The following is a 23,210-nucleotide window of genomic DNA, read 5'->3' on the forward strand; positions in this document are numbered from 1 at the left end:
GAGGGGAGCGGGTGCATAGTTCCATGAAAATGGCATTGCAAGTAGTCAGGATGGTGAAGAAGGCACATGGCACTCTTACTTTCATTGGTCAGAACACTGATGATAGCAGTTGGGAGGTCATGTTGTTGCTGTACAGGGCATTGGCGAGGCCACTTTCAGAGTACTGCATACAATTCTGGGTGCCCTTCCAGAGGAAAGATGTCGTTAAACTTGAAAGGGTGCTGTAAAGATTTACAAGGATGTCGCCAGGACTGGAGAGTTTAAATTGTAGGGAGATGCTGAATAGCCTGGGGCTTTTTACCTGGGAGCTTTGGAGGCAGAGGGGTGATCTTACAGATGTTTATAAAATCATATGTTTAAAGTGAGAGAGGAAAAATTTAAAAAGGACCTGAAGGGTAACATTTACCGACAGAGGGTGATCTATGTATGGAACAAGTTGCCAGAGGAAGTGGTGGAGGCTAGTACAGTTACAACATTTAAAAGGCATCTGGATGAGTATATGAAAAGGAAAGGTTGAGAGGGATATAGGCCAAACACAGGGAAATGGGACAAGGACAGATTGGGATGCCTGGTCAGCTTGGACGAGTTGGACTGAGGGGACTGTTTCCATCTGTATGACTCTATAACTCTACTTGTGCATACTTAATTTGAGATTACTATAAGAGACTTTGATATAGTGTCCTGGAGAGTACACATCAGCCTATCAGAAGTTTGAACTTCTCAGTCAATAATAACTTCTATGCACATGTCTGGAATTTTTCAGGGTCCCAACACATAACTGAGGCTTCACTTCAGTGCTTTCATAATACTAATACCAGAAGGTGTTACACATTAGGACATGCAAAATTCCGAGGGAGCTTGTCAGGGAAGATACTCAGAGCATGTCTGCCTTTGTGGCAATAGAGGAGGTGATGGCCTAGTGAATATTATTGCTAAACTATTAATTCATAAGCTCAGCGGATGTTCTGGGGCACTGAGGTTTGAATCATATCACAGCAGATGGTGGAATTTGAATTGAATGCAAAAAATCTTAAATTAAGAATCAACTAATAACCATGAAACCATTGCTGATTGTTGGAAAAACCAAACTGGGGGTTCACTGGTGTGCGTTCAGGGAGGAAAGGTCTAAGCGACTGAACACAGATGAAGTTCTGGAAGAATATCTGGAATGCAGGGTGAATCTGAAACAAGGAATTAAGAGGGCTAAGAGGGGAGACGAGATATTGTTAGCAAACATGGTTCAGGAAAATCCCAAAATCTTTTATTCATATATAAAGAGCAAGAGGGTAACTAGAGAAAGGATTGGGCCACTTAAGGACAGAGAAGGAAAGTTATGCGTTGAGTCAGAGAAAAACTGGGTGACATTCTTAATGAGTACTTTGCATCGGTATTCACCAAGGAGAGGGACATGACGGATGTTGAGGTTAGGGATAGACGTTTGCTTACTCCAGGTCAAGTTGACGTAAGGAAAGAGGAAGTGTTGGGTATCCTAAAAGGCATTAAGTTGGACAAGTCCCCAGGTCCGGATGGGATCTATCCCAGGTTAATGAGGGAAGTGAGAGAGGAAATAGCCGGGGCCTTAACAGATATCTTTGCAGCATCCTTAAACACGGGTGAGGTCACAGAGGACTAGAGATTTACTAATGTTGTCCCCTTGTTTAAGAAGGGTAGCAAGGATAATCCAGGTAATTATCGACCGGTGAGCCTGACATCAGTGGTAGGGAAGCTACTGGAGAAGATACTGAGGGATAGGATCTATTCCCATTTGGAAGAAAGTGGGCTTATCAGTGATAGGCAACATGGTTTTGTGCAGGGAAGGTCATGTCTTACCAACTTAATAGAATTCTTTGAAGACGTGACAAAGTTGATTGATGAGGGAAAGGCCATAGATTTCATACATGGACTTCAGTAAGGCGTTTGATAATGTTCCCCATGTTAGGCTGATGGAGAAAGTGAAGTCACATGGGGTCCAGGGTGTGCAAGCTAGATGGAGAAAAAACTGGCTAGGCAACAGGAGACAGAGAGTATTAGTAGAAGGGAGTTTCTCAAATTGGAGACCTGTGACCAGTAGTGTTCCACAGGGATCTGTGCTGGGACCACTGTTGTTTGTGATATATGTAAATGATTTGGAGGAAGGTGTAGGTGGTCTGATCAGCAAGTTTGCAGATGACACTAAGATTGGTGGAGTAGCAGATAGTGAAGGGGACTGTCAGAGATTACAGCAGAATATAGATAGATTGGAGAGTTGGGCAGATAAATGGCAGATGAAGTTCAATTTGGGCAAATGTGAGGTGATGCATTTTGGAAGATCTAATTCAAGGGCGAACTATACAGTAAATGGAAAAGTCCTGGGGAATATTGATGTACAAAGAGATTTGGGTGTTCAGGTCCATTATTCCCTGAAGGTGGCAACGCAGGTTAATAGGGTGGTCAAGAAGGTATACGGCATGCTTTCCTCCATCAGACGGGGTGTTGAGTACAAGAGTTGGCAGGTCATGTTATAGTTGTATAACACTTTGTTTCGGCCACATTTAGAGCACTGTGTACAGTTCTGGTCAGCACATTACCAAAAGGATGTGAATGCATTGGAGAGTGTGCAGAGGAGGTTCACCAGGATGTTGCCTAGTACGAAAGGCACTAGCTATGAAGAGAGGTTGAGTAGATCAGGATTATTTTCATTAGAAAGATGGAGATTGAGCGGGGAGACCTGATTGAGGTCTACAAAATCATGAGGGGTATAGACAAGGTGGATAGCAAGAAGCTTTTTCCCCAGAGTGGGGGACTCAATTATTAGGGGTGATGAGTTCAAAGTGAGAGGAGGAAAGTTTATGGGAGATATGCGTGGAAAGTTCTTAACGCAGAGGGTGGTGGGTGCCTAGAACGCGTTGCCAGTGAAGGTAGTAGACGCAGACATGTTAGCGTCTTTTAAGATATATCTGGACAGGTACGTGGACGGGCAGGGAGCAAAGGGATGTAGACCCTTAGAAAATAGATGATAGGCTTAGACAGAGGATCTTGATCAGTGCAGACCTGGAAGGCTGAAGGGCCTGTTCCTGTGCTCTTATTTTCTTTGTTCTTTGAAAATCTGCCATCCACATCCAGTCTGACCTATATGTAACTCCAGACCCACAACAATGCGGTTGCATCTCAACCGCCCTCTGAAATTGCCTCGCAAGCCACTCAATTGTTTCAATCAGTAAGAAGCCTCAACAGTGAATTGAAACTGGACAGACCAGTTGGCATCAAAAAAGACAACGGCAGAAGTAGCCCTGTCGACCCTGCAAAGTCCTCCTCACCAACATCAGGGTGCTAGTGCAAAAATTGGGAGAGCTGTCTCATAGACGAGCCAAGCAACAGCCTGACATAGTCATACTCACAGAATCATACCTTACAGACAATGTTGCAGGTACCGTCATCAACATCCCTAGCTGTGTCCTGTCCCACCAGAAGCTCGTCATTGTCTACAGGAATAGTGCCAGATGACTGGAGGATAGCAAATGTGGTTCCCCTGTTCAAGAAGGGGAGTAGAGACAACCCTGGTAATTATAGACCAGTGAGCCTTACCTCAGTTGTTGGTAAAGTGTTGGAAAAGGTTATAAGGGATAGGATTTATAATGATCTAGAAAAGAATAAATTGATTAGGTTTTGTGAAGGGAAGGTCATGCCTCACAAACCTTATTGAGTTCTTTGAGAAGGTGACCAGACAGGTAGATGAGAGTAAACCGGTTGATGTGGTGTATATGGATTTCAACAAGGCGTTCGATAAGGTTCCCCACAGTAGGCTATTGTACAAAATGTGGAGGAATGGGATTGTGGGAGATATAGCAGTTTGGATCAGAAATTGGCTTGCTGAGAGAAGACAGAGGGTGGTAGTTGATGGGAAATGTTCATTCTGGAGTCCAGTTACTAGTGGTGTACTGCAAGGGTCAGTGTTGGGTCCACTGCTGTTTGTCATTTTCATAAATGACCTGGATGAGGGTGTAGAAGGATGGGTTAGTAAATTTGCAGACGACACTGAGGTCAGTGGAGTTGTGGATAGTGACGAAGGATGCTGTAGGTTGCAGAGAGACATAGATAAGCTGCAGAGCTCGGCTGAGAGGTGGCAAATGGAGTTTAATGCAGACAAGTGTGAGGTGATGCACTTTGGTAGGAGTAACCGGAAGGCAAAGTACTGGGCTAATGGTAAGATTCTTGGTAGTTTAGATGAGCAGAGAGATCTCGGTGTCCATGTACACAGATCCTTGAAAGTTGCCACCAAGGTTGACAGGGCTGTTAAGAAGGCATACAGTGTTTTACCTTTGATTAATAGAGGGATCGAGTTCCGGAACCAAGAGGTTATGGTGATGCTGTACAAAACTCTGGTGCGGCCGCACTTGGAGTATTGTGTACAGTTCTGGTCACCACATTATAAGAAGGATGTGGAAGCTTTGGAAAGGGTGCCGAGGAGATTTATTCGGATGTTGCCTGGTATGGAGGGAAGGTCTTACGAGGAAAGGCTGAGGGACTTGAGGGACTTGAGGCTGTTTTCATTAGAGAGAAGAAGGGGAATATGAGTTGTTGTTCCTGCAACCTACAGGTGGCATCATAATGGCACTGCAGGAGGCCCATGATGGACATGTCATCTGAGGAATGGGAGGGGGAGTTAAAATGGTTCACGACTGGGAGGTGCAGTTGTTTATTGTGAGCCATGCGGAGGTGTTCTGCAAAGCGGTCTCCCGCTCGGTTTCCCCAATGTAGAGGAAGCCACACCATGTACAACGGCTGCAGTATACCATGTTGGCAGATGTGCAGGTGAACATCTGCTTGATGTGGAAAGTCATCTTGGGGCTTGGGATGGGGGTGAGGGAGGAGGTGTGGGGCAGGTGTAGCACTTCCTGCGGTTGCAAGGGAAGGTGCCGGGGGTGGTGGGGTTGGAGGGGAGTTGGAGCGGACAAGGGAGTCACAGAGAGAGTGGTCTCTGAAGAAGGCAGACAAGCGTCCGGTGGGAAAAATATCTTTGCTGGTGGGGTCAGATTGTAGATGGTGGAAGTCTGGGAGGATGATGCGTTGTATCTGGAGGTTGCTAGGGTGGTATGTGAGAACTAGGGGGGATTTTCTTGGGGCGGTTATTGCGAGGGTGGGGTGTGAGGGATGAGGTGCGGGAAATGCGTGAGACATGGTCGAGGGCGTTCTTGACCACTGCTGGGGGGGGCGCGGGGGGGGATGCAGTGGGGAATGTCGCGGCCCTTGAAGAACAAGGACATCTGGGATGTGTGGGAGTGGAATGCCTCATCCTGGGAGCAGGAGGAGGCGAAGGAATTAGGAATATTTTCTGATCTAGGCCCGAAATGTCAGCTTTTGTGCTCCTAAGATGCTGCTTGACCTGCTGTGTTCATCCAGCTTCACACTTAATTATCTTGGATTCTCCAGAATCTGCAGTTCCCATTATCACTGAACATCCTGGTAAACCTTTTCTGTACCCTCTCCAAAACTTACACATCGTTCTGGCAGTGGGGTGACCAAAACTGTACTCAATATTCCAAGTGTGGCCTCACTACAGTTCTACAAAACTGCAACATAACCTACCTACTGTTATACTCAGTGTCCCTCCCAATGAAGGCAAGCATGCCGTAGGCCTTTTTTACTACTTTATCTACCTACGCTGCCACCTTCAGTGATCTGTTGACCTGCACACCTACATCCCTCTGCATAACAATACTCTTAAGGCTTCTGCCATTCACCGTATAATTTACATGTCTACTTCAGCTTCCAGCATGCATCATGGGCAGCACAGGGGTTCAGTGGTTAGCACTGCAGCCTCACAGCACCAGGGACCTGGGTTCGATTCCAGCCTTGGGCAACTGTCTGTGTGGAGTTGGCACATTCTCCCCATGTCTGCATGGGTTTCCTCTGGGTGCTCCAGTTTCCTTGCACAGTCCAAAGATGTGCAGGCTAGGTGGATTGGCCATGCAAAATTGTCCGTAGTGTTCAGGGGTGTGTGGGTTATAGGGGGATGGTTCTGGGTGGGATGCTCCAAAGGGCGATGTGGATTTGTTGGGCCGAAGGGCCAGTTTCCACACTGTAGGGAATCTAATCTAATCAAACCTCACATTTGTCTGGATTAAACTCCATCTGCCATTTTTCTACCCATGTCCCCAACTGATCTATGTTCTGCTGTATCCTCTGACAAAACTCCTCGCTATCCGCAACTCCACCAATTTTGTATCACCCACAAACTTACTGATGAGTACAGACATGTTTTCCTCCAATTTGTTTATGTAGATCAGAAACCGTAGAGGTTCCTGGACTGATCCCTGTGGGACATCACTGGTCAGAACCTTCCATTCTGAAATGCTTCCACCACTACCCTCTATCTCTTATGACTAACCCATTCTACATCCATCTTGCCAACTCGCCCCGATACCACGTGACTTCACTTGACAGAGTGGATGATCCGGCTCTGCCTCCACCAACGGTCTCTAGCATCAGAGATGACAGGCTCCAGCAAATTCCATTCACTCCATGTGATATCAAGAAACCATATGAGACAGTAAATAGTACAAAGGCTATGAGCCCTGACAACACCCAATGATAGTACTGAAGAGAGATAGTGGGAACTGCAGATGCTGGAGAATCTGAGATAACATGGTGTAGAGCTGGATGAACACAGCAGGCCAAGCAGTGCCACACGAGCAGGAATGTGATGTTTCGGGCCTAGACCCTTCTTGAGAAAAGTGTTCATCCAGTTCTACACCTTGTTGTCAATAGTACTGAAGACTTGTGCTCCCGAACCCTTGCCACTCCCCTAGCCAACATATTCCAACACAGTTCCAACATTGGCATCTACTGGACAATTGCCCAGGCATGTTCTGGACACAAAAAGCAGGAGTAAACTATCCCAGCCAGTTACCGCCCCATGAGTTGACTCTCAGTTGTCAGTAAAGTGATGAACGGTCTCATCAACAGTGGTATGAATTGACACCTGCTCAGCAATAACCTGTTCAGTGATATCAGGGCCACCCAACATCTGTCCTCATTCCAGCATTGATTCAAATATGGACAAAAGTGCTGAATTCCAGAGGTGAAGGGAGTATGACAGCCCTTGATATCAAGGCTGCATTCAACCGAGTGTGGCATCTAGGAGCCCGAGCAAAACTAGAATGAATTGGTATCGGGGGCAAATTCTCCAGTGGTTAGAGTCATACCTGACACATAAGAAGACAGTCGTGATTGTTAGAGGTACATCGTGACAGCTGTAGGACATTTCTGCAGGAGTTCCTCAGGGTACTGTCCGAGGCTCAACCATCTTCAGCTGCTTCATCAATGACCTTCCCTCCATCCTAAGGTCAGAAGTGGGGATGTTCGCCAATGATTGCACAATGTTCAGCACCATTTGTGATTCTGCAGATACTGAAGCAGTCCATGTTCAAATATGTCATTATCTGGACAATATCCAACTGACAACTGGAAGGTAACATTCACGCCTCACAAATGCCAAGCAATGACCACCTCTAATAAGAAACAATCTGACCACAGCCTCTTGACATTCAATGGTGTTACCATCATTGAACACCCCACCATCAACATCCTTGGGTTTGTTATTGACCAGAAGCTCAACTAGACTCACCACATTAACACAGTGGCAACAAGAGCTTGCTGTTTTACTTTGCAAAGCCTGTTCACCATCCACAAGTCACAAGTCAGGAGTGGGATGGAATACTCCCCACTTGCCTGGATGAGTGCATCTCCAACAACACTCAGGAAGTTTGTCACCATACAGGACAAAGCAGCCCACTTGATTGGCACCACATCCACAAACACCTACGCCTTCCAACACCAATGCTCAGTCGCAGCAGCGTGCACTGTCTGCAATATGCACTGCAGAAATTCACCAAAGATATTTAGGTACAACCTTCCAAGCCCCTGACCACTCCTCTCTAAGAGGACAAGGGCAGCAGATACCTGGAAACACCACCACCTCTACGTTACCCTCGAGGAAATTGCCATCCTTACCTGCTCTGCCAAAGTAAGTCTCCAGACCCACAGCAATGTGGTTGACTCTTAAACTGCTCTCCTGGCAATTATGGATGGGCAATAAATGCTGGCCTATCCAGTGATGCCCTCATCGTGTGAAGGAACGGAAAAATGTCACTTACATCCTCACTTGGAAATCTATTGCCACTCCTTCACTGATGGCAAGACAATATCCTGAAACTCCATCCCCGCCACCCCGTGACATTGCAAATCAACCTGCAGCATGTGGACTGCTGCGTTTCAAGGTGGCACCTCAGGATCACTTTCTGAAGGGCAACTAGGGACAAGAAATAAATCTCGGTCAGCCTGTGATTTCCATGTCCCACAGATGATTTTTTTAAAAACCCGAAACCGGTGATGCAGTTTTAATTAACTTGGAGACAAGGAGGAATTTCTTCCCGCTGAGGGTAGTTGCTGTTCAGAATTCCTCACACCAGGCAGCTCTGGAGGCTAGCTCATTGAGTATTTTCAAATCTGAGATTGACAGATTTTTGATCTATAAGGGAGCTGGGGCTTGTGAGGAGCAAAAAAAAACAGATGTTATGACAGAATTGAATCAGCCATAATTCTATTGAATGACAAAGCACGGACAAGGGACTGCATAGCCTAACTCTGCTCTATTTCTAATTGCCTACCTTTTTAATAAAGTACACGACCTATTAGATGTGGTAATATTCCATGTATTAGTATTAATGTAGAAACATAGACAATACAAACAGGAATAGGCTATTCAGCCATTCGAGCCTGCACGACCATTCAGTTTGATCATGGCTGAGCATGCAATCTGAGTATCCCAATTCTCTTTTCTCTGCATACTTCTTGACCCCTTGAGCTGCAAGGGCCATATCCAGCTCTTCCTTGAATATATCCAACAAACTTGCCCTAACAACTTCCTGTGGGAGAGAATTCCACAAGTTCACAACTCTGAGTGAGGAAATTCTTCCCCAGCTCAGTCCTGAATGGCTTACCCCTTATTCTTACACTGTGACCCTGAGTTCTGGACTTCCCCAGCATTGGGAATATTCTTCACACATCTAGCCTGGCCATTCCCATCAGGATTTGACATGTTTCTGTGATATTATGTATTTTATATCAAAGTATTTTCCTGTAGTCTTGCTATATAGGAATGAGTCTCAGTAACACAGCATAACACTAACTCATGTTGAAGTGCTAATCTCAGCAGCAATTCATTTTAGAATTTTTTTAATGCAAAAAGCTAGATATTTAATCTTCCAATTCTAATAAAGATATACTTTACTTTAACGTCAATTGAATTTCCAGTCTCCTTCCTGACAAGTGAAAAATTTGTATCATGTAATCTTAAATATGAAAGAACGTGAAAAGTTGAGATACCCAAATTGTAAAGTTTTGAAGCAGGTCAAAATGGAAACTTTAATATTATTAATATTAAATGTGTAGAATGTTTTTGATTAAAAGTTTTTCTGAAAAATGGTGATAGTTTGTCTCTCAAAGCCCACATTTCAACGTCCCAGAATTACTCGACAAAGACATTCATAGAATATAAAGCGGTTTACTACTTCACTTTGTTTCTTACTAATAATATTGAAGTGACAGGTTTGTGCCTGATACTGCTCATGTACTTTGACCTCCTTTGATCTTGAGATATCAGTGAGCAGTCACACGTGATTACCCTGTAGGTAACATTCAGACTGGTCTCTCAATTTAACCTATGTATCATTTTTGGAGCTACTGGGGATAAAGTAGATGCAGGTTTATGGTGCTGACATTGTTGTTAAAGCTCATCGAAAAGTGGGGTAGATTTTCAGCTTGCATGGCCTGGCATAGAAGTAGTGTTGAACAGTGCCAGTTATCGTAACCACCTGAATTTCATTTTCACAGAAAGCAAGATGAAAATCTTACTTGTATTAGTCTGGGTTCAGGTTGTAAACAGGGAAACTGCATTCATCTGAGTTCAAATGTCCTGAGGCACTACAATTGTATCATTATGTCACTGGGCCAATTACTCAAAGATCCTTAACTATAATTACAAACAATTGATTCATCTGATTTTTTTTATTTTCCTTGGACATTCATTTTTCCAAGGAATGGCAAATGCTGTTGAATTTTCCTTTACAGGCCAGAAACCCACAAAGTCTGCTCTCTCAATAGAAGCTGCAGCAAGACTCAGAAGGCATTTTTGAGAAGGCAGTCAATTATGTGCCATCTCTGGGAGTACCACCTTGATTAAGGACCGAGATGGGCTTCCAAGTCTGGTCAGCCAATAGGAAGCTGCCCAGCCCTTTCATCAAATGTGAGCTGTTGATGTAAGCAAGTTAAAGAGAGTGAGCCTCAAGATGGATGTGCCATCTGAAGATTTGAATAAAAATTCATTTTAAAAAGTGGTAGCAGTAACTGATCCATCGGGGGAATCAGTTTCAGCCACAAACTGCAGCACTTCAAACAGAAAGTTCACCCCCACATGATCAGGAGATCTCAGGATGACAGTTAAAAATTGAAATTGTCAAAAATACAGCAGAGTGGATCTTACAGCTGCTCCTGGCATAGTTAAAGATTTATTGTAGTTTTTTAAAATAGCTTTACAGTTATTACTGTCATTATAGTTTACAAATAAGACTTTATTTCCAGTTAGTTTTATTAACATTACAAAAAAACCAAACACAAAATCGTGATTTGTTTTTCAAACTGACATTTTTTTGGAACAGTTTTTTTAAGGGCCGAGACTATACAGCTGAGATCTCTTTATTCTTAATTCAGAAATTATAAAAATCTGTGTGTTTTAGAGAGTGTTTTTTGACATTGTGAAGGTTTTTGTTTAAGACAAACCGAACAGCTTTGTTTTAAATAAGGCGTTGTGTTTTCGCTCTGGAGTGTCCTATACGTGGTCAGCTCTAGGGAAGATTTTATTTTCTTTCGAAGAATTTATTGAAGAGGAGTGGTTTTAATTCAGTTAATCAGTGAAGACATTGATTTTGTTTAATTTTTATTTGCTTGATATATTTATAATTTAATTATTTTCATTTTAACATTATTTTCTGTAGATAATGAAAGGAAATTTATTTAAGATATAAAGGTGTTATTGAAACTTTTTTTCAGGCTTAATGTTATTAAGGTCATATATAAAAGGTACAGAGTGAGATGGCTATTAGATTTAGAGAAGTTATACCCAGCAGGATCAGTCAGATAGATGGGTGACTATCAGAAAAGATGAGTAGTTCGAAAATCTCCAGTGGCAATTCCTGTATGACATAGATATTCGGTTTTTGGAACAGTTGAAGGGAATAGTCTGTCCAAGGAAAATGGAAGGGTCAAGTCAGTTATTAGACACTTGGAACAATTCTTCACTAAGGCAGCGTTTGACAAGATTTAATTGAATTATTGTTATAGGGGATTGTCCTGTCAGGGGCATGGATTGGCGATTCTGTGGCAGTGAGTGTAAATTTAGGATGGTTTGTTGCTTTCCTGTTGTTAGTATTAAGGATGTTTCTAAACTTTTCAAGCAAATTGTTAAAGGTGAGATTGAAAAGCCAGAAATTATTGTGCACGTTGGTAGAAATGACATTTTTAGGGAAAAGATTACAACAGTACAGAGTGAATTTAAGAGGCTAGGTGGAAGATTAACTTATAAAATCGTAAAAGTAGTAATTTCTAGTTTATTCCCAATGCCAAGCTCAAAAAAGGGAAGGAACAAAAGGTTAAAAGAGATGAACCAATGGCTGAAGAGCTGGCGTATTGTTTAGGGATTCAGGTTTTTTGACGATTGGGATACCTTATGGGACGGAAAAGACCTGTTCAAAACCAATGGATCTAACCTAAGCTGAAAAGGGTCCAATATCTTAGATAACAAAGTGTGGAGCTGGATGGACACAGCAGGCAAAGCAGCATCTCAGGAGCACAAAGGGTGACGTTTTGGCCCCAGACCCTTCCAATATCTTAGCAGGGAGATTTGCTCATTCTATTAAGGGAGAGTTTATACTGATAGAGAAGGCAAGTGGAGGAATTCTAAGTAGCAGTGTAGATGGAAGGATTGCTGGGGGAGATTCTGAGTGTGAGGAGAGCATGTCAATTAGAAAAGAAAGACAAGAGAGTCAGAGTATGTAGTAACTCTGAAGAACTAAACTGCATTTATTTTATTGCAAGGAGTTGTACATGTAAGACTAATGGACTCAGGGCATGTTTAAGAATGTTGGATTGGAATGTTATTGCTATTACAGAAACTTGGCTGAGAGATGGACAAGATTGGCAGCTCAACGTTCCTGGTTTTAGATGCTATTGGAAGGAGGCAAGAGAAGATGTGTGTGGGGGGTGGGGGGGTGGTGCGGAGGGAGCGTGGTGGGTGGCATTTTTGATTAAAGAATGTATTACCACTGCAACCAGGGAAGGTATTTCTGAAAAATCATACAGTGAACATATATGGGGAGAAATTACTAATCAAAATGGAAAGCTCATTTTGATGGGATTTTACTACAGGACCTCAATAGTAAGTGAGAAATTGACAAACAAAACATGTAGGGAAATCTCAGACATATGTATGCATAATAAGGTTGTTGTAATGGGGGATTTTAAATTTTCCAAACAATGACCTAGACTACCATAGTGTTAAAAGTTTCGATGGTCAAGAATTTGTAAAATGTGCTCAAGAAAATTTTCTTTATCAATATGTGGGTGCTCCTACTAGAGAGGAGCAAAACTAGACCTTTTGGGCAATAAGGCAGGGCAGGACACTGAAGTAAAAGTGTGGGAACACTTTGGGCCTCGTGCTCATAATTCTATTAGTTTCAAAATGATTATGGAAAAGGAAAGGTCTTCAAGAAAAGTTAAAGATTTTAATTGGAGTAAGGCAAATTTTAGTGATATGAGACAAGAACTTTCAGAAGTTGATTGCAATAGACTCGTTGTAGGTAAAAGGACATCTGACAAGTGGGAGGCTGGAATAAAGATGAACAAAGATACTGAGGTTCTAGTCAAGAATAAAAGAGAACCTTTTTTTAGATACAGACAACTTGGTTTAATTCAATCTCTTAATCAACATAAAGAGTATAGGGACATTCTTAAGGGAGAAATCAGGAAGGAAAAGAGGGGATGTGAGACGGCATTGGCAGACAAGGATAAAGATAATCCAAAGAGATTCTATGAATACATAAAGAGCAAGAGAGTAACTAAAAAGAGGGTTGGGCTGCTTAAAGTTCAAGGAGGTCATTCTTGTGTTGAACCCCAGGAGATGGGAGAGATACTAAATGAATAATTTGTGTCTTTGTTTTTACTGTGGAGAAGGAAACAGAGCCCAGACAATGCAGAGAAACAAACTTTGATGTTTTAAAAACAGTTCACTTTACAGAACAGAAAGTCCTGGAAGTCTTAGAGAATATAAAAGTAGATAAATCTCCAGGACCTGATCTAATGTGTCCCAAAACAAAATGTGGGAAATAAGGAAGGAAACCATGAGACCTTTTGCAGAAACATTTGGATCATCTATAACGAAGGGTGAGGTGCCCAATCACTGGAGGGTGGCCAATATTGTACCTTTGTTGAAGAAAGGTTCTAAGGAGAAATCAGAGAATGATAGGCCTGTGAGTCTGACTTCGGTTGTGGGTAATTTGTTGGAAGTGATTATAAAAGATAGGATTATGGATATTTAGAGAGGCAAAAATTGATTAGGGATAGTCAACATGGTTTTGTGCAAGGAAAATCATGTCTCACAAACTTCATTGAGTTTTTTTGAGAATTTACCAAAAAGTTCGACGATGGTAGAGCAGTAGGTGTTGTTTATTTGGATTTTAATAAAGCGTTTGACAAGGTTCCACATGGTAGACTAATTAGTAAAGTTAATCCACATGGGATTCAAGGTGAGCTTGCCAATTGGATCCATAATTGGCTTAATGGCAGGAGATAGAGAGTAATGCTGGAGGTTTGCTTTTCAGACAGGAGACCAGTGACCAGTGGTGTTCCACAGGGATCGGTGCTGGGCCTGCATTTGTTTGTCATTTAAATAATGATTTGGATGAGAATATAGAAGGTATGTTAGTATGTTTGCAGATGACACCAAAATTGGTGGCAGTGAAGACGGTTTTCTAAGATTATAAAGGGATCTTGATCAAATGGGTCAATGGGCTGAAAAATGGCAGATGGAGTTCAATATGAATAGATACGAGGTATTGCAGTATGGTGCAACAAACAAGGGTAGGGCTTCTACAATTAGTGATATTGCCCTGGGTAGTGTTGTAGAGCAGAGGGACCCAGGGGCGCAGGTACATAATTCTTTGAAGTTTGCGTCACATATAGACAGGATTGTTAAAAAGGTGTTTGGCATGCTTGCCTTCATTACTCAGCTGTTTGCGTATAGGCATTAAGATTTTATTTTAAGGTTATACCAGACATTGGTGAGACCTCTTCTAGAATACTGTGTCCAGTTCTAGTCACCCAATTATTGGAAGGATATAATCAAGTTGCAGAAGATTCAGAAAGGATTTACCAGGATGTTGCTGTGTAAAAAAAGATATGAATTGTAAGGAAAGGCTGGATAGGCTGGGACTTTTTCCATTGGAGCATAGGAGGTTGAGAGGTGACCTGACAGATGTTGAAAAAAGTGATGAGAGATACAGGTAGCGTTGATGGTAGTTATTTTCTCCCTAAGATTGGGAATTTCAAGACTGGGGGCACATTTCCAAGGTGAGAAGAGGGAGGCATTTTTTTTTTTTACACAGAGGGTGGTTCCATATGAAATGAACTTCCTGATGAAGTGGTGGACTTGTGTACAAATACAGCACTTAAAAGACATTTGGATCGATATATGAATAGGCAAGGTTTGGAGGGATATGGGCCAGGAGCAGGCAGGCAAGACTACTTTAGTTTGAGATTAGGTTCGGCATGGACATGTTCTGTGCTGTATGGTTCTATGACTGTCCTGAAATAAAATCTGAATGATGAAGAGAACGTTGAGCCACTGCCTCGTGACCCATGTTCAAATCTTATTATCGCACAATTATAACTCCATCTGATAATCATAGGTTGGGCAACATTCACCAAAGGTTAAAATGTGGAAATGCAGCATCAACTAAAACATCCATTTTGATTGTCAAATAATGCAAGTGAAGGCAATTCAATGATGTGCATTTTTAGTTCCTGTTTTTCCAACAGGAGATGATAACCAGTGAGGGAAAGGGCTTAGAGTGTATTTTGAAAAATGTTTGAAGGTGAGAAATGACAAAAATAAGAATTCATGACTCCCCGAGTTCCTGAGCAAGACTAATACTTATGATCCTGGTCCCATTCCTCAGTTGTGAACCATTTCATGAGGGCAGCCTGCTGTGATATCTCGTACTCAAAGTCCTCAACAAGAAACAAAATATGCTGCGGCAAATCCAATCATCCAAATTAAACCACAGAGTGTTCTGACTAATTGAATGAGAAACAGACGAGAAATGGTTATTCACAGTCACTAATTGGAGCGAGAAACAAATAATGTGATGAAAGGATTGATTAAACCCCTGCCACATCCATTCGTTTAGGCAATATTCAAAGCAGTGGTGAGAAGACAGTGCCTAATAAGCCGTATCATTCATTTCTTGTCATGCAGTTTTACTTCAAAACTGCTTTCTGAATGCTTCTTCCACACTGATTGTGAGTATTGGTGTATAGAAGCTACTGCATTTATTTTCCAGGACAAGTTCTACAACAACTGGTTTCACTTTAAAACATCTGCAATGTGTACGCATATGCACATGCAGTTTTTTTGGAAATTGTTCACAGCTATTTGACTGATGGTGGTGCCTTCTTCATTACAGTGGGGAGAATTGATACATGTCAGCGCTTTCCAAACCTTTCAGAGGCAGGGGTGAGGACTTTCGTCACCCAGGTCATTGACAAACAGTAACTGTCCAGTTACTGATTGAGGCTCTTAAGTGATCAATTAATGGCTGATTCAAGGCCTAGTCCCAACTGGCTCTTCACTCAGCCCCACGGCACCTTCCCCTAGTGAAGGTGTAACATCTGCCCATTTACCTCCTCCCACCCCAGTATCCAAGGGCCCAAACATGCCTTCCATGTGAAACAACACGCCCCAGAATCTCGTCTACTGCATTCACTGCTCACAATGTGGTCTCCTCTTCATTGGCGAAAGGAAGCGTAGACTGGGTGACAGCTTCACAGAACATCTACGATCTGCTCGCAAAAAAGACCAAGTTTCCAATTGCCTGCTGCTTTAACACATTACCCTGTTCCCTGGCCAACATCTCTGTCTCTGGCTTGCAACAGTGCTCCAGTGAAGCCCAACGCAAGCTGGAGGAGCAACACTTCATTTTTCGCTTGGGGACCCTATAGCCTTCCAGACTCAATATTGAGTTTGATAATTTTAGGGCTTAAACTCTCCCATGTCCCAGCCCCCCATCCCACACACCAGGCCTTGTTACCACATAGCCTGCCACCACACACCCTCTGTTGTTAGTCACTAACAGTCCCCATGAACAACTATTCACCCTCCCAGCCTGATTGTTAGCAACTCCTTTGTCTGTCCAACTGCCTTTCTCTTTCTTTGGGCTCTATCCTATCGTTTACTCCCTACCCGACCCACCTCCCTATTTTCTGCAGATAAACTGACGTTTTCCCAGCCACCATCAGTTCTGAGGAAGGGTCACCGGACCTGAAATGTTTTCTCCTCCACAGGTGCTGCCAGACCCGCTGAGCCTTTCCAGCAACTTTGTTTTTGTTCTTGATTTACAGCATCCACAGTTCTTTTGATTTTTATTAAGAAACACCAGTCTTAGTTCTGAGTCTTCACCTTCAGTTCACCTGGGCCATCTCCAGCACATCCCTCACCTTCCTGGACCTCTCAGTCTCCATCTCAGGCAACCAGCTTGTAACTGATGTCCATTTCAAGCCCACCGACTCCCACAGCTACCTAGAATACACCTCCTCCCACCCACCCTCCTGCAAAAATTCCATCCCCTATTCCCAATTCCTCCGCCTCCGCCGCATCTGCTCCCACGATAAGACATTCCACTCCCGCACATCCCAGATGTCCAAGTTCTTTAAGGACCGCAACTTTACCCCCACGGTGATTGAGAACGCCCTTGACCGCGTCTCCCGCATCTCCCGCGACACATCCCTCACACCCCGCCCCCGCCACAACCGCCCCAAGAGGATCCCCCTCGTTCTCACACACCACCCTACCAACCTCCGGATACAACGCATTATCCTCCGACACTTCCGCCATTTACAATCCGACCCCACCAGCCAAGACATTTTTCCATCCCCTCCCCTGTCTGCTTTCCGGAGAGACCACTCTCTCCGTGACTCCCTTGTTCGCTCCACACTGCCCTCCAACCCCACCACACCCGGCACCTTCCCCTGCAACCGCAGGAAATGCTACACTTGTCCCCACACCTCCTCCCTCACCCCCATCCCAGGCCCCAAGATGACATTCCACATTAAGCAGAGGTTCACCTGCACATCTGCCAATGTGGTATACTGCATCCACTGTACCCAGTGCGGCTTCCTCTACATTGGGGAAACCAAGCGGAGGCTTGGGGACCGCTTTGCAGAACACCTCCGCTCAGTTTGCAACAAACAACTGCACCTCCCAGTCGCAAACCATTTCCACTCCCCCTCCCATTCTCTTGATGACATGTCCATCATGGGCCTCTTGCACTGCCACAATGATGCCACCCGAAGGTTGCAGGAACAGCAACTCATATTCCGCCTGGGAACCCTGCAGCCATATGGTATCAATGTGGACTTCACCAGTTTCAAAATCTCCCCTTCCCCCACTGCATCCCTAAACCAGCCCAGTTCATCCCCTCCCCCCACTGCACCACACAACCAGCCCAGCTCTTCCCCCCCCACCCACTGCATCCCAAAACCAGTCCAACCTGTCTCTGCCTCCCTAACCGGTTCTCCCTCTCACCCATCCCTTCCTCCCACCCCAAGCCGCACCCCCAGCTACCTACTAACCTCATCCCACCTCCTTGACCTGTCCGTCTTCCCTGGACTGACCTATCCCCTCCCTACCTCCCCACCTACACCCTCTCCACCTATCTTCTTTACTCTCCATCTTCGGTCCGCCTCCCCCTCACTCCCTATTTATTCCAGTTCCCTCCCCCCATCCCCCTCTCTGATGAAGGGTCTAGGCCCGAAACGTCAGCTTTTGTGCTCCTGAGATGCTGCTTGGCCTGCTGTGTTCATCCAGCCTCACATTTTATTATCTTGGAATCTCCAGCATCTGCAGTTCCCATTATCTCTTAGTTCTGAGTCTTGAGTGTTGCAGAACAGATCGAGCAATTCACCCAACTGAAGGTTTTCTCATTCTGCTTCTGTATTTGAAGCCATGTGATCCAATCCCATTTTTATTCCCCTTAAAATCTCTCTGGATTTGAAAGTCTTCTGTCAATTTCCCCCTCCTTATTCTTTCCTATTTCAGTGAAGCACTTTCTTCAAAATGATGAATTGGGCCTTTGACACTGTCCTAAACCTGACTAATGCTGATCATCGCTCTCTGATGAAGAGTCTAGGCCCAGAACGTTAGCTTTTGTGCTCCTGAGATGCTGCTTGGCCTGCTGTGTTCATCCAGCTTCACACTGTTATAATGCTGATCATCCCTGTGACATGCCCACGTATCTTATAAGTATGATCCTACTACCTCATATCTAATTGTGCAGCAATGTTACCTCCTCATGTACATTTTAGGATTCTATTGCGATCTAGACAATGTGATATACGGCACTTCTCCAACTTTGTCAAATGTCGAATGACAAACATTTGCAAAGACAACGATATAGATTATCAAACTGTTTTGTTTCAGTGGTAACAAATGAACTGAGAGTATCAAAGTAAAAACTGCTCCATTGCTTAGCTGCACTCAAATTTCCCCTCCAAAAATTTGCAAAGTATAAAGAATACTTGTATCTTTAACATCCTGCTACTGGTACAAACTGGATTGAGCAATGGTTTTGAACAGTAAAAGTCGATTTTCTTGAATAAAGTTGGAACAACCAGAACAGTTCCAGTTCTGGGATCTCTGTGGGGTTAAATAGGATATGTAGCATTATTGATTTAAAGCAGGCTGATCTTGTCTGTGGTGTCACTGTGAATATATTTGTTAGTCTGTGAAATAAATAAAAACCAAGGTCCACCATCCTTTTAATGGGAAGTCAATATTTGATATATCTATTTCAGCAGGCCAGTTCCAAAAACTGTTGCATTTTTAAAATATGCACTGAGCACAGTCCCCATACCTGAAATTGAGTACATTCACATTCCACAGCCTCAAACATGTCTCTTCATTATCGGCTCCCATCCCCATTCATATTTTAACCAGGGAAAACGGGAATGGAGTTCTTTTGACTGAGGTAGTTAAAAATGCAGTTTGAAATATTTATGAGAATCCCAAACTGCATTTTCCACCTCTCTTTCATCTAAACAGATTGATCACCAACTGGCAAAAAAAACCTGCCAGAACTGTGGTAGAATTTTAAACTGGGTGGATTTCATGTTAATTCTCTCTCTCAGCTATAAATAAATGGAGCGGTGATAAATGAAGTGCTCCAGACTATTGATTGCAAAATAACCACTGGATTGAAGCTTTGCAATTCTTAAGTCACTTCTATGAATTGAAAGAATGGGCATGGAAATTATTTCTGATTTATGTACAGTTGTTCAAAGCTAAAGTAATATAGTTACCTTGGTAACTGAAATATGTTGTGTGATGGCCTTTTTCATTTTTATGTAACATGTTTTACTGATATTCATGTGATAATTTGGTTAAGGGTCCATCGGCAAAATATTATGGTTTTCTTAAGATGGATGAAATAATTATAAATCAAAATGATAACTGAGATGATTAGAATGTGAATTTAAGGGCTATGGATTATTATTAGAGTTTATATTTGTAATAATGCAGAGCTTAAGCTGCCATAAGCCAAATAGACAAATGCTATGTCATAACTTGATTATAGGCTAATAATTTGCATCTTAGCTTAAATGTCCAGATAGCCAACTGGTTCTGCTGCATACACTCCCACTAGTTTACTTGATATTTTTGCTTTTTTCTACAAAACTTAAAAAATACTCTTAACATCTACAAATGTTGCACTAGCCTGTTTGTTTTAATTGCTGAGATCCAGCTTGACATGGTCACACAAACAACACTTGTTGAATGTAACCATATAAATATTTTCTATAAACATATTTCCAATCAGAGATGTTATTACACACCCCTGGAACAAGTAGACATAATCCAATGCCTCCTAGCCTGCAGGTAGCGACACTACTAGCATAGGAGAGGACCGTTAATATCGATAAAAGCAATCTTTTGAGCCCTCACCAACTGATAGAAATCCTGTGATAATGTCAGTTATTAGGGCCACATTCAGGAAATCTCATTGGTGATTACCAATCACACATTCTTTTAAGTATGAATGATATTCACTGTCCACTACCTAACTGCTGCTGATTGGCACATGGCTGATCATCCCCTTTGACAGAATTCTTACCCAGAGTCACTAAAGTTAGGCTGGATATTGGTAGAGATTTGTTTAGGGCCAATTTTCTGGAGAAATGTTGAGACTTCTGCCCTGCAATTATTATGGAAACTCTTTTTCTTATGCACTGAAGAAAAACGAAGGACAATGTATCTTTGAATAAAATTTTTGATAAGCTTTCCATATCCGGCTGCACACTGTCACTTCAGCTCCAACAGCTGGTTCTAGGATGGAATTTGCTGTACTCACAAGTAGTCTTCCTGGCTATAGTTGCTGCCTCTTACAAGTTAACCTCAAAGGAAGAATAGTAAGATTTGCTCGCATTGTATTGTTTATTAGTACAAGTTAATGCTTAGTGATTGAACCCTCCTGCCTCCAGTCTCTGTTGACTGACCTTCTGGCATAATGGGACAGGACCCCACAGGTTTAACTTAATTACTAAATAGTTATGGCAGAGTAAATCCCTTTGCTGTATTTTCTGAGGCACAAACATTCCAGCAAATAACACAAATTACAATCTTGAAAGATTTTATGAGTTTGAGTACACCTCTTTTTAACACAATCACTAAATTTAATCTCCTTCTCATTCTCCATTACTTTACTGCCAAAGGTGCAAATTTAGGGTGCACTGAATTATGTTACCCAACTGAAGGGTTCATTTTGAAAAGGAGAGAAGTTGTTTCATTTTTTAAAAATTGATTATTTTGATTTTTTTGAAAGAGATTTTATAAGCTCTTCATGTTAGAATTTTTGAGCTATGCTGTTAATTGGTTTTAATTACAAATTCAGAAATGTATGTAGTTAATGCAGTATTGCTGGGCACAACATTTGGACACCTTGACTGATATTGAATTTCATAAACGTAATTTTGTACTGGCACTGTGCAGATAGTTTGACAACTGTATACAAAATAAAGGTTGTGCGAGAACGTATAGAAAGTTGATTTTATTTAAATTTGCCTGTAATGAGTAGTACCAATGAATTCAATAGCATTTAAATAATATGTTCTAATTGGCTTTGTTTATACTCCAACACCAGCAGTAAAGGTAACCTTAGACAGTATAGCAACAATGCCATCATCTTGCATTTATATAGCGCCGTTAATGTGGTAAAACATCTCAGGCAATTTACAGCAACTTTAACAAAGAACATAAATTAGAAACCAATTTAAAAAAATCCTGAGCAAAATCTAGAACCAAAATAAATCCCATGAAACCACTGGAATAGAAAAAAATCAGATGGCAGTAAATAAGTAGAAATTATGATGTTTCAGAATCTAGCTATCCTGGACATTACTTATTTGATGCTACATCTAGGTTTCTGCCACAAGAAGGGAAACAAACCTGGTGTCTTCAATCTCTCAAAAAAGTTGCAAGAGGTAATTTGAGGCTTTCCTATTTACTTTGATGTTTGGACTTTTGAAAGAAGTCTCATCAGCAGACATGCAAACAATATCATTTGTCATTTGTAAACAATTATGGCAGCTGAAAGAGACACAATTTGTGGATTGTAATTTATTTTTGTATTTTGGTCCTACTCCCTAGTTCCGCTTGCCTGATCAGAGAGTTTGGGTAAGTTCCTCTGCTTATGATTCCAAACCATAATTCATAAGGATCTGAATGAAAGCTTTATTAAATGCTACATAACTCACAATGATTTAAAATCCCCCACATCCCTTCCTACCCTGGACAAATAAAAATGTAAATGTTTGCCATTTCACTTGATGATCAGATTGCATTACCATAATCACAAGCACTATTAAAGTAATTCACACAGTGGGCTAAGTTATAAATCACTCCATCTGGTAACTCAAACGATAGCAGGGCCTCTCAAAAGCCACTTGTATTTATTCCTGTCACCAACAGATTAGATCCATGAATAGCAGAGTTTGCAATAATTGCTTAGTCCATTGTTGATCATATCTTTACTTTCACAAAAGAAGGTTAAAAATATTTGCTTTTGTCCAATAATGGCGACGTCTGCATACTTGATTTGTGCTGGGAATAAAGTTAAATGCTGGATTGCATCAGTACAAGGTTAACAGCCTCAGTGGGATTAGAAGGAGGTGGCATTATTTCCTTATTCAGACATATGGCTGTTGATAAGATCAGTGATTGTGAGAAAGTAAATCACAAATTATTCTGCTGCTAAGTAATATTGTCATTCACTGATATTAAGTATGTCTTACATCTATATAGGGCAGTAACTTCTGTGATTTCACTCCCTGGGGATCATTGAACAAATATGTTGGGGCTTTTTAAGCTATTTGATTTGATATGAGCTGTTATCAAACCTTAGCTTTACAGAAATAATACTTTCCTCTTCAATGTTTCTTTGGAATTTGAAAAGTCAATCTAAATCTGATCACATCATGATGGTTAATATAACCAATTACTTTATATTGTAAATGTGAAGGCTCTTAATTTATTCCTCATCTGTCTTGATCTAGTAAAGGGGCATTGCTGGTAAGAATGCTTTACATTATTATTTTTTGCTGCCCAGTGATGTTATCTGGATTTTGATATAATGAGATCAATGACTGTTAAAGCTGAAGCATCACAGATAGGTTACTGTACTGTCTAAGATTACAGCATCCTTATTTTTTACCCCTTGGAATCCTGAAAAAAAAGCTTTACTTTCTGCTAAAACCAATTTGATTTCTTAGTGATTCCTGCTTAGACTTACTGTCACTTGAATGGCAATGCAACTGATCTGGTCATTACCTGTAGTATTCAAAATAATATT

General features: G+C 42.1%; 1 protein-coding gene across 9 annotated transcripts in view; it reads left to right on the forward strand.

The window, feature by feature from the left end:
• The window catches only part of mecom (MDS1 and EVI1 complex locus), a 992,273-nt gene that overhangs the window by 900,263 nt on the left and 68,800 nt on the right, over positions 1-23,210 (forward strand). For 6 of the 9 annotated variants that reach the window (XM_059651242.1, XM_059651243.1, XM_059651244.1 and 3 more), the window contains one exon: positions 22,010-22,036. The exons of the other annotated variants lie outside the window; for them this stretch is intronic. In XM_059651242.1, coding sequence (XP_059507225.1) covers positions 22,010-22,036 — 27 coding nt within the window. The remainder of the gene's footprint in view (positions 1-22,009; positions 22,037-23,210) is intronic. 9 annotated transcript variants of the gene reach the window in all.

The sequence above is a fragment of the Stegostoma tigrinum genome, chromosome 14, assembly GCF_030684315.1.
Source record: "Stegostoma tigrinum isolate sSteTig4 chromosome 14, sSteTig4.hap1, whole genome shotgun sequence".
Classification (NCBI taxonomy): Eukaryota; Metazoa; Chordata; class Chondrichthyes; order Orectolobiformes; family Stegostomatidae; genus Stegostoma; species Stegostoma tigrinum.